The following is a 17,188-nucleotide window of genomic DNA, read 5'->3' on the forward strand; positions in this document are numbered from 1 at the left end:
CCTTTGTTCTCTGTATCTATTAAATAATTAGTATTTTTTTAACAAACCTCAAGTTTTTAAATGAAGTTGTAACTGAATGCTTTTAAATAAAGTTGTAACTGAATGCTGAATCAAAGTGACGGGCTGATGCAATGTAATTGTATCTTTGGAAATCCAACTTTTCATTATATTTCCTCAAGTGAATCCAAGTGGTGTGTGAAATTACCTACATACAACGGCATTGTAATTTTGAACATGTAGAATGTAGAAAAGAAGAGGAATGACGTTTGTTTGGAAAAACTCGTTTGTCAGAAGTGGGACAGAACTGCAACGTGATCACAGCTGCATCTCCCTCTCATGATAGTAGCATTTGAAAGTATCACTACTGTCCAAACAAATATCGTCTTGTTAGTCTAACTAGACAATTTTGTGGAGTGGAAGAAGAAGTTTCTTCCAAACATTTTCTTCCAAATATTGATGGTTTTGGGCTCCAGTCAGTATCAGTGAGGGTTCTAATTTGAGTGACGGATTCTTCAACTCAACTTCAATGCAGCACAGGTCAGCTTTCTTTGGAGCTACTACTCAAGACTTTTGTCCCAGCCCTCACTGGATCTTCTAACATGTAAAATGTCTCATTTCTACTGCTAGTAGAAATTGATCACTATCAGAAGCCTTCCTTCAGCAGCTCAACAGTCTTGGCACTTCGAAAGACAGAAAGGATTTTTCCCCCTCATCACCAAGGGTGTCAGTGTGAATGCCTGAGAGAATATTCAAATTGAAGTTAGTCTTAGTATATTTTCCACTTCACAGGACTATGCTCTCAAATCTTTAGCCGATGAACTCTGTTTGACTAAATACACTTCAGATTATCTAAATACACTTCAGATTATCTTTGTGACAGTGTTTCTTACTTTGCTTATTAATTTTTGTAATTTGAAGCTCCATTTACAACCTGCTACAACAGCACAAAGATGTAAATGCATGTCTGTCTTTACTGGACATTGAGATTTTGACGAAGGGCGTTTATGGAGAATTGAAAGCTGGACTGAATTAAGTCATTAAGATGAAATACTTATTTTTCACATCTTTAATGTTTATGAAAACAAGAATTGGGGTTCCTTATCTCTTCTCATGAGTTGCTGTTGATTGTTTTTGGCAATGAATTAATTGATTTAAAGTCACAATCAGAAATTTATCTAAAACACTGTTTCAAAAAACTGAAAAATAAATTGAAAAGGAAAAAAAATGAGTTAAAGTAAAACTATTTTTCACTTACATCCATTCATCGACTGCTTACTGTCTGATAAACAGTAACATTCACATTCTGACCTCTGATACTCCTGTTCTTTGTTTCATTTTCCCCTAAAGACCATATAAAACCTAACTAGCTTTTCAAAGTGCCAGCCAAGTTTAGTTTTTACTACATATTATACACAGTAAATTTAGATTTTATCTCTTGTTCAAAGTAAGAGGCATTTTTTTTCTTTTTGCTGGTTGATTTTAATATGCTCCCCTGCAGAGCATCTCTCCCTCAGCCTGTAATCAGTGCTGGTGCAGTGGGGGTCAAACACAACTTTGTTACGCAGCTTGTTCAGCAGATGTAACTGTTCCGAGAGCTTGGGCCTCGGGGATCATAGGCCACATGATGCTGGAAGAAAATAAAAGTAAGCCAATTATGCTGAATGGCTTTACGAGTGTCTCAAGGAAGCAGGAAGAGGAAGATAACAGTTCAGTTTCAGAAAGTAATGAAATTGTTATTTTTTTTCTCCACAAGCTTCCTGCAGTGAATGTTGTTCTTCTTTATCTCTCATTCACTGTCTGAATGCATTCCAGTCATCCTTATTCAGCTCCCCGTCTCCCAGTGGTGTTGTGAGCAGCTGACTGAGGCACGTCTGTAACGATAGCTTACCACGCATCCGGCACGGTGCAGGGATTTATCAAGCTGCAGAGCAGGGAAATTTGGACAAATCAGATATGTGCGAACATGCCTCGGTCTCTGTTTTTTTTTTTTTTTTTTTTTTCTTCATTTCTTGTTTTTTATGTTTGATTTTACAATACTCTTGTTTTCACTCTAACACAATTTCCTTTTCCATTACTATGCTCCAAAAAGAACTGTGATGCACTTGAGAAGACGCCAAGCTGGACTGTGGCTCAGAAACAACTCTGCTGCTTTAATACAGCAACATGCATAGTTAGTCTTGAATGCAATTAATGTCTTGTGGATTAAATTATTTATGTTGAGCATCAAGGGTGATTTTGATTGACTCCTAGTTTTATCTTTTATTGGCACATTCATCAATAATGATGTGGAGGATGTGTTTTTGATTGAGATGGAGAGACAGGAGTTTAAATGTTTTATTTCTTTCAAGCCACTTCCCGTCTCTAATTTCAATTATTACAAATAAATTGAATCTCCTCGAAATTAAATTAACAATGATCCAGACCGCTCTCTTTAATTAAAAAAAAAAAAAAAAAAAAAGAATCATCCATGGACTCTTTTTTATCTTCCAATCTGTTTCAACCAGAATTTGTCAGCTATGTGCCTACCATGTTCTGTTAATCTAATCTAGAGTGGGCCCAGCTTTAGCACACAAGTACACGCACACCAAAATGGAGTGTTTTAGTATCTGTCACAGTGTGAGGAGGCCTAGCCCCGTTCCCCTTCCCTAGATCACCACTATATTTAGACAAATAGCACCAGTTGGTTGAGGATCTCCCCCGAAAGTGAGAGAGCTAGTGAGAGGGAGAAAAGGTCAACAGAATCAAGCAGCTCACATCACTGTTTAAGTTATGAGTCAAACTATGGGTAGTGGACAGATGACAGCGAAAGAAATGTGTAGCAAGAGCAACAGGCTGTATGCCCAATTGTTCTGAAAAAAAATGAAACAATAATCTCAGCTCCAGCTCCTCGAGATGGAAAAGTGAGAGGGGAAAACAAGTGTTTCTAATGAAAACAGCCACTCAGTTTTTTACTTGAGCCACAAGCTACAGATTTGTCTTTGCTTCAGTCCTGTTTTGTGTTTGTAGGGTTCCGACACATTTGTCACAACAGAATTACATACATCTCCACACTCAAGGGCAGACAACTCCAGAAGCATGTGGGTGGATGATATTATGTTTATTCAAAGACAAGCCTGAACAAAATATTTTCTTGTCCAGACTGAGAAGGATAAACTTACTGACTGAGCTAATTAGCAGCAAAAGAAATACTTAGAGTACTATTTCTTGTCATTTACAGACCAAACATGTACATGAATTGCTTTGTGTATCCTTGATTCATCAAACTTTGGTATTATTCTCTGTAAGATTGTGTGTGTGTGTGTATTTTTTTGTTTTTTTTAGGTAGCACCTGCTGTTTGATATTACTAAAAACAATTACCTTTAATTATATACAGCTGGTAAGCCAATTACCAACAAAACAGCAGAAGGTCAAAATTGAAAATCAACAGATTAATCTATGATGGCAATTAATTTTGTAAATTATTGCTTTAACGCTGCTGTGCCACAGATGAAAATCTAACACATAGAAATTTGTTTCATGCGATCCAATAAATTCAAAATGTTCAATCTGTCTAATCAACTATTAAAATAAGAAGAAATAAAACACCAAAAATACTAAAGGTGACACACATTAACAATTGTACTGTATATATATATATTTGTAGTGTCATGCAGGGCTTTGCAAAATTACTAATGCCCTGTGATTTTTTTATTTTGTCAAACTACAATTGCATTATACATTGTTAGAATGTAGTGCACAATAATTGCACAGTGAATGACAAAAAGATGGTCTTTTTTTTGTCACAGAAAATTCTGAAATATATGGCATGAACTTGTGACCATTTGTGTTTAAACTTCTAATGAAAGTGAAGCCAGCTAGCTTTGGAACTTACCTAATTACAGAAGAGAGTGCTGAAGTATGTAATTATAAATTACATGCATGTATATAAATGATAAATTTGGTGCCGGAGGTTTGTTAGAAAATATTAGTGGACAAGCTGTGCCAAGGAGACCAACGAGCATACCAGTTTGGCCGGAAATAAACTGTGGAGAAGTTTAAAGCAGAGTTAGGTTGTAAAACAGTTCAAGTGCTTTTGCACTCTGCAAGCCATAATTTTCAGTTTGATGGGCTTACTACAGCTGATACTTAATTTCAGTGACAAAAACTGAGATACTAAACTTCACATAAAATTATAGGAAAGATGATTATTTTCACACCATGACACAAAGCTGTCCAACAGCTCTCTGTACGTAGCTTCTTGTCCATCTCTGATACACCTGACGACTGAATCATGTGTATTTCTGCAGGAGACAGGACTCTGACTTGTGCTGGTAGTCTGAAGTAAGCAGAGTGAAGATAAATGTTGAAAGAGAGTTCCCTGTGGTTCTCTTGTGCTCCTGACCACAAGCGGCTCACATCACTGGCTAAGTTATGAGTCAAACTACGGGTAGTGGAAGGTTGTGTGTTAGACACACAACCCTTCAGTCTCACAAACTGTGTTCCATTTGTCACTTAGAATCTGTTCCCAGTGATGGTTAAGGCTTCCAATTGTGTCTATTGGAGTTTTTTTTTTTTTTTTTTGACAAAGCAAATTAGGCTCATTTGTGTGAAATTCACTGGATAAATCAAATACCATGATCCTCACAGTGCTGCCTGCTTTGTTCAGATGACAGTAGGTTTGTTGAAGCAAGTGTCTTCTACTCCAACTACACGGTGATAAGCACTTGGGTGGGCCAACAGCAGACTCTTCATGTAAGATGTCAGTACGTATGGTCAGCAAATCTATGGTTGCTGACGATTGATAGGTGAGTTTTCTTTTTTACTTGAACAAGGTAGAATGTGCTCCACAACTAAGGAACCTTCTCTTGGGTTAAACTAAGGTTGAAAAGGTAATGCATATTCCCACAGAGCTTCTCTGCAAAGGCTTTTAGGAGTCCATGCCTGAGATGGAACATAACACATCTGAGGTGTGACAGAGAAGCTGTGAGTCAAATGAGTGTGGGATGTTTGGTTTGGCTGGGGGCAAGACAGAAGGGAGCCAAGTTTGTTTCTGAACTGAACCTACTGAAGAATTAATCTGTTCATTGTCTCTGATTGTATTTGCTGGTAAAATACTACTTGTATAATGCTAGTTGAAAATACAAAACCCAGCTGCGGTAAATAAATCAGCCACTGGGTTTGGATGTACTCACCACTTGGACCTGGCTTTCAAAACAAAATCTGAAGAATTGTTTCTGATGTTTTAAACCTGTTCCGATGCTTTACAATTAACATCCATATTTTTACAGCTCCCTGCTTCTTGTTCAGCCAAGTAAGCCCACACAAACTCATCATTTTTTACCCAAAGCGCAGGATCAGTACTGTATGGATAATCCATGGTCATGGTTGCACCTGGCGAGGAAGATCGCCCTTCCACTGCCTTTAACTGCATTCGCCAGATCAGACAGCTCCAGATTCTGGTGGGACTGTAGAACTGCTGTTAGCAAGGCTAACATTTTGAGAAGCATAGAGGGATGACGGTTCTGTTCAATGTCCAACTTCTTTTTCTTTGGTTCTTGTGCTCTGTTGTTGTAAAGCCTAAGATGCATCCAACTTGGACCAATAATAACCAAGCATTCATGATGGATGTTTGCCAGAACAAATCAAACAGTTTTTCAATAACACTGCTAAAATCCTCTTCGCCAGAGAGAAAATGAATGCATTCTGACCTTAACCATTCACGAAAATACAAAGCAACTTGGCCCATTGCTAAAATCCAGGCTTGCTGGTGCGGATATTATATAACCGATCACACACTCAGTCATAGTATTGATAAGGTCTTGCTTTAAAAATGTATAGATCTGTAACATTTGCATTAAAAACATCCAACCTTTTTCCTTCCCAGACAGAGCAGCTGACAAACTGTTGAAATTTCGTTAGTATAGCACAGCGTGAGGCATAATTAAAGTCAGTCAATGCTGCCACAAACACATTGGGGTGTTGTGTCTGAAGGTTAGCAACAATTAAACTGATGATATCACATACATTGTTGGCAAAACTGGAAGGTGGAATGTAAGCAGTTGCCAAAATAAAACTGGAGAACTCTCTTAGTGAATAATATGGACAGAAACATATTGCTGAAGGTTCAATAGCTGAGCTGCAGAAATGACACTTCACAGTAATATATCCTGGATGACACCATCTGGTGTGGAGAAACATTGCTAATACATCTCTTTTTTTCTTTTCCAGCTACTCTTTAAATCTCTGACTGCTTGTACAGCCAGGAAAACTTGGAAATAGATGTTTGAGTCAGACATATGTAACCATTTGCCAGTGAAGAATATAACTCTGGATTCCAGATACTGTCGCTGAGTACTTGCTAGGGCTTGGAGTTCATCCAACTGGTTACCCAGTAGTCACACATAACACATTAGCATTGATGAATGAGATCGTTTGATCTTTACAATGACAAAAAGAAAAAAGTTTTTTAAAAAAGTGATCTCACTGGTCATTAAACAGTGTCAAGTCTTCCCGCTAGAGGAGTGAATCTGTTAACACATGTTGTATTTATAACATCATTGAATGTGGTTTTCAGCTGGAAAGTTTGAAATCTAAGTTGCCCACTTTCCGACATGCACAGTACATACAGTACAGTGAACCCTCGCTATAACGCGGTTCACCTTTCACCTTTCTCGCTGCTTCATGGATTTGTATCTTGCATTGTGTTTTGCATTCTGATTGGCTAAACAGTTTCTCCGTTTCTTCTCTACCTGTGTGTCAATAACGTACGTAAAACAGCTTGCCAAATTTAAGTTTGCAAATTCTCTTGCAATTTCAAGTTTCTCTAAAACCCATAATGTCGACAAAACATTCTGTATCCTAATTTGTAGAATGATGTAAAACTCAAATGCAGAGCATACCGAGAAATTGAGTAGACGGTGGATATTAATATTAATTAAAGCACTTTTAAAAACCAAGGAGATCGCAGGAGATTGACACAGGGCAAGAAATTGAATATAACAGAAGGAACCAGCAAGGAGTGAATAAAATAGCAGAGATTAAATACTGGGAGAGTCAGTGCTGGAACAATAGATTGGGGCTGATTGGCTTATATTTTGTAGGTCTGAGGGAAGACAGCAGGAAGCAGCCTGAGAAAGAGAGAGAGATAGAATAGGAGAGAGAAAATGGCACAAGGGGTCAAAGGAGAGTAACAAGCAAAACTAGAAAAATAAATCTCATTGTGACAAAGAATAAAAAAAGCGCTAAATAATAAACAATACATAACTAAAACTAAAAGTAGACTAAACCAGGTAAAACTAAACAATTCTGATCAAATCAAAATAATTGTAATTAAGGCAAACACAGACAACCATTAACAAAAGCAGAAAAATCCAAAACCCCAGACATTTTTGGGTTGAATTCCTGAGAATTAAAGCTGAAAAATATATTTAAGCTTTTACAATGTTCTGAAATGATATGAAGTACAAATGAGTCAACATGAGAATAGAGTTCATGTAGTAAAACCAGATATTGGAGAGTACTTTAAAAAAAATGGGTTCATGGCTAATTCTAAACAATTGTATATAAACTCAGACACATGGTTTGGCTATTTGGTAGTCTATGTGACTAATAGGAAATCCATAGCCCACTGACAGGAACCAAGCATCACAAGCAAAGGTCATTAATTGATCAGCAGCAACGGCAGATTACTTGGAAGAACTGTGATCTGTTCATGCCAGAGAAGTCCGCCAGCCAACTACTCCAGGTCAGCCTCCTCTGATTCTTCTACAAGCTTGTTGCAATGCAATGCAGAAAAATCCATGCCAAAGTGCCAATACAAAGTTTCAGCAAGAAAAACAAGAGGCAGTAGACTTAGTGAAGTGTTGTCAGAGGTAAAACAGTCAGGGGAAAGGTTCTGTTTCTGCATTCAGTGACAAGCTCACCCTCTTGCCAGCAGCCCCAACATTTCCTGGCAAATGTGTCCGCTGACGGATGTTCTGATTATACACCACATTAAGTCTCCAGAATAACACAACAAATCACACCAGCTTAATAGGAAAGACTTTGCCAAATGCATTTCTGTTCAATAAGGAACGAATAATGACATTTAGTACTAAATAATTATTTTCACGCTTTGTGCCATGTTTTCTCATCACAATACAACAAAGACATGATTGTCTAAGAGGAACGGATTCCATACAGTCTTAATAATCAACAGAGATATGAAACAAATATGAACACATTTGTGAATATGGAACAGAAAGAAATAGATTGAAGACTGTGTAAGAATGGTGGAATAGCAGTGGAATCTGTGTGTTTTGGGTGTACTGTCAGAGACAGAATGAAAAATCTTTCCTTTCGCCAAGACCAGCAGCTGCAAGGGCCACGTGGCAGAGAGAGAGCAGTCATGGTGCCATAGCAAGACATTGCCAAGGGAAGTCTGGCAGCTTGGAAGAAAAATATGGAGTATTCATTAAGTTGCTGTAGGTTTTCTTTACACATCTAGGTCCCAGATAGTGTGTTGTGCTCTCATATAATTATATTATGGGCACAGCATTCACCCATACATTGTGTTTGACTCATTGCTTTTTCTTAACTACAACAATACACTTATGCCATTGCAATACAGAAATGAACCCCCACTTGAAATATGTAATGTAATGTATTTATGTTGTCTGTAAGTCATTGCAACACATTAAAATGCTTTGATCTAAACCATTGCCTTTAGCATTTGTACCATATACTTTAAATTTCAAATGATAGATTGAAAAGTCCTATGCAAAATGCATCTTTTCCTTCCACTGTATAAATTGTTTGTTGCAATAGAATTCCAGTAAAATACAGTGAGATTTGTTGTAATGTGATTATCTGAAAGTTCAGTGGATAGGTATTCTTTTGCAAGGCACTGCAGTTTTAGTAATATCTGATTAGAAGTAGGAGTAGCCAAGAATTGTACTCAAGTAAGAGTAGCAATATATTGGTATACATTTTACTCAAGTATAATGCAACAGGTTATAGAAAAGAAATTACTCAGGAAAAAAAAATATTTTGGTAGAAAGCCTTCTAAAGTAGCATATTTTACTAAATAATAATAAAAAAATAAAAAAAACTGAGCAATCATTCTCCAAATCTAATTTTATTCACAAAAATGCTACTAAAACCTTTTCTTGAACCAGATTGTATATATTAGAAAGGTGCAAAGTATTTCCTTTAAAGTATCTACTGTTTACTAGAATCACTCGTCCACCAAAATGCTCATCAGGCTCTAAAGATACAACAAAATAAAATAAAAATAAGTATAAAAAAAATAAGTTACAATTTAACAAAAATGTTTACTGTGTGTCTTTATCTGGCTTAGATTGGATACTGAAGTACTTACTTTAAAATAATATTACTGAAGAAGTAAAAAGTAGAGCAGAATAAATCTACTCATAGAATTGCAATTTTTATGTAATCAAGTAAGCATGACTGAGTAACTATTTCAGAACCCAATGGAAAACAGTGATCATATGACTGAACACATTTTTTTATAAAGATTTTTGCAACACACAAACAGCAAAAGAAAAATCACTTTTGAATTTCCTACTTTATTATATGGTTCAGGATGTTGCTGAGAATTTCCACAGTTGCAGTCTACGTTTTAAAAATGCACTGAAAAATAGGAAAATATCATAGTTTAGAATAAAAACCCTTTGACAGATAATGTTGCAGTAAGTTTCCACCATCAGTATAAAATTTATTAGAAGTTCAATTGGCTGGAGGTGACTGTCACATACACTTTGGATCCAGCTACGTTTTACACTCTCCTGTTGCTCTGGTGTGATTAGTCCACACACGGAGACAAGCAGAGAGATGGACCCCCGAAGAGCCTGCAAATGAAAGTTATGACACCTGAGGAGGGGTACCGGGAAAAGGGAAAATAAGGGGAAATCAAAAAGTAGAAAGCTAGGATACAGATTGTGTTACAGTGAAAATGGCCTCTGTGGCTGTCCTAAATTTTTTTCCAGTCTTCTCCTTCCCATCTCCTTTCATGCTATTCCTCACTGCAACTTGGTCCAATTACAAAACCCCTTATTACAACAGTATTGTATTACAAAGCTCTGTGTGTGATAATTGACTATACATCTCGAGCCAATCCTGAAGAGCACTGTTTTTTGGAGAGTGCCTTCATCAAGGTAAAATTAGTGTTTTGCTGCTAATCTCTGTAGCGCTTCCTCGATCTCCCTTCACCCCACTCCTCACTGGCAAGGCTTTGATGCCTCTATGGAGTAAACGCTACTGGCATGAATCAAATTCAATTAAATGATTTTCAATAAGAAAGGCTGCCATTTATCAACAGTGCTCATTTGCACACTGTGACCTTGGTAATGTGTGTGCGTGGTTGTGCGTGTGTGCGTGGTATTAACATTTTCTGAGCTGCAGGGTAGGAAGTGAGGATGAAGAGCAGCTAAGAATGCACAGTGGGTGTTACGGCTTCAGATGAAAGGGAAGAAGGGCCCAAATGCATGACAAAGAAGGAAGGGTGCAGGAAGGGGGGAATGGCTTTATTTAAGCTGATGCACACAACAGCAAAAATTAGGCAGGCTAACAAATACACAGGAGGAGGGTGATGCAGGAATTCCAGGAATAACAGAAAGATTTGGAAACTAAATGAGCCACTAACAGCGAATGTTGAATAGTCTTGCATAGGCAGCGTCGGCAGGGAATACAGACAAACTGACAGATGAAAGGGCAAAAATGCTGGACTCCAGACAGCACACGTGGGGGACTAATTGGTAACTGAAACCAGAGTGAGAAAAAAAAAGAATAATCTGTCAAAAGGGCACAAAGACATAAGATGGCAAAACGCAAGAGAAATAAGGAAAACAGCCATCAAAATAAAACTGTACAGCATAGAACACCTCAGATCTGACCTTTTACCCAAAATGGTCGCTTTCTTTATGTACCTTGAACAGTTTCATTGTAGGCCACAAACAACAAAAATAATCTCTTACCCTACAACAACAAAGTCTAAGAATTTTTGAAATGTTGTTTTTATGACGTCAATGCATTACAGTCTGAAAAACAGTCTGGTGTGAATGTCTGATAATACTTGTCAGAAAGCATCTTGTGCATGAATGATCTTATGTAGCTAACACATAAATTAAACAGGTTTTAAAATTTTTAATGATTAATTACTTTGAAATAATGGCCAATATGTTAAACCTATGACTATGATTAGGAAACTTCTTTTTATTCATTGGAATAGTTGTGAGTTTAAGCACATTGAGCGTGAAAACACCTTCACTCAAGGAACACTTTTATCGATGAGGGCAGATTGATTCTTTTATTTTTACATTTATAGTATTACTTGTCCTCTCCTTGGTCTGCCACCTTATCATGCTGTCAGGGAATTTATGCCCCTGATAGGGTCACCCAAGGCAGACAGATCTTAGGTGGAAGACCAGACAAAGCACAGTCTGAAGACACCTTATGATGGACAAGAACTTTGGACTTGATGTTCCCTTGCCCAGACGTGCGTCACCAGGGCCCCACTCTGGAGCCAGACCTGGGGGGTCTGTGCCTGTCGTGGTGGCAACTCTCGAACCTGTTGGTGGACACCTTCGGTGAGGGATGCTGTCAGGCTGAAGAGCGAGTCCTATCGGGCCTTTTTGGCCTGTGGGACTCTAGATGTAGCTGATGGGTACCAGTGGGCAAAGCATCATGGGGCCCGGGTGGTTGCTGAGGCAAACCTCAGGCGTGGGAGGAGTTTGAGGAGGCTATGGAGACAGACTTCCACATGGATGGTATTACTTGTCTAAAGAATGTGGCTTGAAAATTATAATCCTTGTTCTTTACTAGTTATATAGCACAACATGGTCTGAATTACTTCTATGTTTGTGTCAAACTGGCTGATAAGGCCCTTGTGACAGCTCTTCCCTCTGAAACCTTTGCTGCTGCAAGCTGAGATAAGTTTTCTTCTGATGCATTCAAGAGACACGAAGAAGGAGCTTTTGCAAAATGCTTTTGACTACATCGGTTCCTACATTAGGCTAAGGTTGCATGACATTCCTCCCAGGTTTGTGTATCATTTTTCCTTTGTGCCCTGCCATTCTGAATCCGAAGAGGGGATCCAGGGCTGTGGAAAAAAACACTGAATTTAACAAACAGTCTTCCGGTCTCCATGTGACCTTCTGGTAGAAATTCTTGCTATTGTGGTGAGTTTCTCTGGTCAGCCAAACTTACGAAATGGGAGAGTGCAGTTGCATGAACACAAGTCCAAACCACTGCCACTTTCAGTCAAACTAATCCTAAAAAGAAGTAAGGCATGGCATTGAAAAATAATGTTATGTTCCAATAACATAACATTATGCTATGTTATTACCAGCTGTAGTTTATTTTCTTGTGTTTTGAGTGATAAAATAAAAAAAAAATTAGCATTTTCACATAGATCACATAAGCTAAGTTCTTACAAATAGTTCTTATTTTACATAATGACATCTTACAAACTATCGAAGTGTGAAAATATCACACTTCAACAATATCTAAGAGATAAAGACTTATCCCACAATTCACTGTGGAATGCAGAAAATGATTATATAAACCCTGTACTTTCTTTGGCTTCTCATTAAAACAGTTGAAAGCAAAGAACCCATAACATGGAAATTCTTTGTGGTTTGACATTAAAACAAATGGCCTGTGACTATTGGCAACAAAAACAGAAGCTATCCAAAAACTAAAAATGTGCAGCCATACTTGCATGCTTTCAGACAAGGATCTAAAATTGATCAGCATTCATTCAAATTGGGCAAATAACAAATAAAATAGGTTGCGTATGAATGTGAACGTAAAATAGATGGTGACAAAAAAAACTGCAGCATGTACAAAGTGAAACTTTTTTAATAAAGACTAATGTCCTTCGAGATATATAAAATAGCATTAATATACATTTAAAAGGGCCAAGCACTGATTTTTTAAAATAATCAGACAAACTAAAGAAACCAGCCATGTCAAGATCTACTGCAGCCAAATATTGCTTAGAATCTCTGGGCACTTGTCTCACAGTGTGATTCAGGGTCAGGGTATGATTACTGATGAAGAGGAGCTGATAAGAAAGATTCACTTTAACTAAGGGCAAGGTCACCTCCCACTGCGGAGAAATGCAGATGTGATGAGACAGGGATTAGAGACTTTTTACTGCCCACACATGCAGGTACACACTCTGCTCCACATAGGAACGGTGGCAAAACACATACATTAACAATGCCTACCAAAAGTACTTCATCCCTCTTAGCAAAACTTTCTCTCATTACATCAAAAACACTTCAGAATGTTTAATTTGTACTTTATGTGACAGACCAAAATTTTCACCTTCAAGAAAACCAAGCGCCAAAGCGAGTTTTGATAGGTTTGGAGATGTGCTATACCCAAGGAAACCTTTGCAAAGAACTGTGGCTGATGATGTAATCTCAAAATTTCAGACCAAATTGAAAAAGACTAGAAATATCTTTTGCACATAACCAAAGAAGATGTTCTTGATCAGAATGTTAGGGTTAAACATGATTATGAATGAGCAACACTCAAGTAACTTTAAGACTAAGACGCTCTCTTGATAAGATACAAAAAAAGAAAAAAAGAACAAACTTACATGCGACTGCTTGGCGGAATCTTCCGTCCGTCTCTGAACCAGGTAACTTGCGGCTGGGGGAAACTCCGAATCCGTGGTGCTGAAATGACAGCGCCCTCCCCCTGAGAGACAGACTGACTGCGCTCACCCTCTTCGAAACTGCCCATAACTAGAAGAAGACAAAAAAAAAAAAACACACAAAAACAAAGTCAAGCAGTGCCAGGGGGCATGACAGGTAACACAGGAGTGTTGAAAAGCCACACATATAGAGTCACTGAAACAAATGCCGCTCTCTTTCCTTTGGTGACCTTAGGGCTGCTGCCATTTGCTTTGAGCTATAAAATGTTGCTTTGACAGACGGAGTAGAGATGTTACTATGGTTTCCACATCAAATCATGAAAGGCTTTCCAGAGGCAACATGTAATGAGTCACAAAGGGACATTAAGGGGAAGCTAAATTGACTTTACGTTGGATACTATTTTTCTCCCTCTTCCATAGCTTTATTTCTCACATTTGTTTCATATTTTGACTTCTTATGAAAAACAATACTGCAACAATATTCCTGGTGCTTCAAAGACTTGTGTCAAAGGAGATCTTTGGGTTTTTTCTTTCCCCTGATCTGATGCAGTGAGTAAGACAAAATAACAGGGTAAGAACCAGATTTTTGCTTCTGTAATTTGAGAGGGAGTAATAAAGAAAACTCATCTGAAATGAATGAATCGTTACATCAAAATGTCAATTAAGTCTAGGAAACAATTCAGATGTATTTTTGTCTGAAATGTGCAGGTGAGATAAAGGTGAGAGACTTCAAACCAGCGTTGATTGGCGAGCTTGTGTATTGATGAAAATGTTATTTTACCTTCTACCGCTCTTTTTCAAAGAGAATAACAAAAAGAGGTAATCTGGCTTTGCTCCGTAGCCATGGTGCTTAGCTTAAATGAAAATCTGGGGAGTCTGCAAATCCCCCTGACTTTGATCTGCAGTTTTTGTGATGGGATGTCCTCCTCCCCTTCCGTCCCCAATCCGCAATACCTTTCTGTGTTTCCCTTTCACTAGGGTGTGTCTTTGGATTCACAGTAGTGCCGCCTCAATGAAGCAGACACCAAAAGAAAATTTCTCTATCCTTTCATCCTTTTCTATCCTATCCATTTTTTTTCTGTAGGTGTCCCAAATTCTTTTTTTTTTTTTTTTTTACTCTGCATCTCCTTCGGAACTCTTCATAGTTTGAGCAACAGATACAGGGACAAAAGAGAATTATGGAAATGAGAGAGATGCAGGAATGTGGAGGAACTGAATGACAGTGGGGTGCAAGCCAAGAAATAAATAGAAAGCCGTGGTGGGCAGAAAACAAAGTCAACAGAGGAAGGAAGTGGCAACACATAGAGCTGGTGATGGAGGACCCAAAATGCAGCAATGTGAAAGGAGAAGCAGAAGGAGGGAGTTGCTGACACTAATGTTCTATTTGTCCAGCACTGACGATGTAGACCAACAGGACTGTTTGCTCTACACCATCTCCCTCCCACTTCTTTTTCTGTCACACCTGGCTGACTGCATTGTCAGGTAAACACGGTGCGGGAAATACAATCAAAATGTCCTTGCAACCTGAAGAAGCCAGCAAGCCCAACAAACTGAGGTAGGAGAATGCATGTAGAAGTGGGCTGAGGGGGGCAGTTGTGCATAAGAGGTTGTGGGTGGTCACAACGCGACAGTTCACCAGACGCCTCAACTGTGCGTCTCTAATAGCTTGTTAACGAGAGGAGGAATCTGAGCAGCCTGAAAGCGGCTGGGGGAAAATTTACAGGAATTTAGTGCAGGGGAGCGGCACTTTCCACTAAGAAACAACAGATGTTGTTGACAAAAGAGGGAGTCTGAAATAAGCTGCGGTCATATTGAAATGAAGCAAAGTTAAAAAGAACCATAGCAACAAAAATCAATCTAATGAGAATGCTGAGTGGAACAGCTGTCTGGGTTGATAACACTTTGAATGAAATGCAGGTAGATCTTTCACCCCACCAGCATCTGTCCCTCCCCAGCCAGTCCTCGATACAAAGGCAGCCAAAGAGAATGTGGGAATATTGTGTACTCTGCATGCAATAAAGCACATGCACCCTCCGTCTTACTCCAGACCCATGCGCTCCTCCATTTGTTCCATTAGTCTGTGTGTGCACTTACAGGCCACTTGTACTTCTGTACGTCTCTGCAGAAGGGCTCCCACCCGATTCCTCACGATGCAGCGGTAGAAGCCAGCATGAGAGCGATCTAAGGAGGGGATTAGGTACCTGCAACAAAACAAAAAGACAAACAATCTCTGAAATTGAAAATCACAAATTCAACCAAATAGATGAACAACATCTAACAAGTTTGGACAATGTCTTGAACCTAATATGGAGCAGTTGAGCAAATGTTAATATTAATCACAGAAAATTAAAAACAATCTTTAAAAAAATGAAGGGCACAAAGCACAATGAAACTTGAAACATTAATTTAAAATAGATGACTTTTTTAACTAACTAGGTGTTTTCTGAAGACTGTTGTACTGTTGAAGACTGGTTGTACTAGATTTTATTTAAGAGCATAGGGGTGAAGAAGTCTGAATATTTCCACCTTACTGGGTAGGATTATGAGGCCATTTCCAAACTGGCTCAAATTTATAATTCTATTTTTGAGGCACAGGACTCTTTAAAATTCAGCCAGCAATATTAATGACAGGACAAAGAGAACAAGACAGAACAAACATATGGTAAATTGACTGAACATAAATAGCACTTTTCCAGTCATTTTGATGATTAAAAGCACTTTACACTAGAGTCACATTCACTCATTCGCACTCACAAACGCACACACATTCATACACTGATATAGAGACCAGTAGGCAATTTGAATACCTTGCCCAGAGGCACATTGACATGTGGTAGGAGGAAACTGGAATCGAACCTACAACCTCATTTGTCTTATTTTGAGGAGATATCAGGGGAAATACTCTGCTTTCCAAAAAGAATACAGCAGGACATGTGAGGTTCACAATGCTGCTTTGAAAAAATCTACAAGACTTTTGGGAACATTGCCCTTTAGACTATGAAATCAAGGTAAAAATATTGGGCAATAGTGCAATCAGTCAATCAAGTTTATTTTGTATAGCACATTTCAGTAACAACACACAAAAAGACATAAAAAAAAACCCCATATAGTCAGCAATTGAGAAACTAATGAGAACCATTTAACATTGATTATCAACCATTCATCATCAACATCATCAGCACACATTAATTAATTATATATGTTTGGAGACAACCAAAGACATTTAACGTGTTGATATAAACGCCTCACGTCAACTATGGGGTGTCGGGAATTGAACTTGGTTTGCAGTCTTGGAGGGAAATGCCTCACCATGTGTATAACAGCTGTAACATCATTAAACAACGATTCTAAATACAGCAACAAACTTACAACAACATGAATGAAAAAAAACAACAACAACAAAAAAACATAATCACAGCGCAATAGATTGTCGAATCCTGACCACAGTCTGATAAAACTGCAAAAAATAAATGTCCACAAACCTCAATGAACTGAAGCAATGTTTGGAAGATAAGTGGGCCAAAATTCCTCAGTAATGATTTTAG

The 17,188-nt window shown here is 38.2% G+C and overlaps 1 protein-coding gene across 1 annotated transcript in view; it reads right to left on the bottom strand.

Moving 5' to 3' along the window:
- sdk2b (sidekick cell adhesion molecule 2b) overlaps positions 1–17,188 on the bottom strand; it is a 287,137-nt gene that overhangs the window by 69,128 nt on the left and 200,821 nt on the right. The window contains exons 3-4 of the mRNA XM_055042498.1: positions 15,738–15,844; positions 13,587–13,734 (exon numbers count right to left, since the gene is read on the bottom strand). Of these exons, the coding sequence (XP_054898473.1) occupies positions 13,587–13,734; positions 15,738–15,844 (255 nt within the window). The remainder of the gene's footprint in view (positions 1–13,586; positions 13,735–15,737; positions 15,845–17,188) is intronic.

The sequence above is a fragment of the Poeciliopsis prolifica genome, unplaced genomic scaffold (genome assembly GCF_027474105.1).
Source record: "Poeciliopsis prolifica strain line A6 unplaced genomic scaffold, Auburn_PproV2 SCAFFOLD018, whole genome shotgun sequence".
NCBI lineage: Eukaryota > Metazoa > Chordata > Actinopteri > Cyprinodontiformes > Poeciliidae > Poeciliopsis > Poeciliopsis prolifica.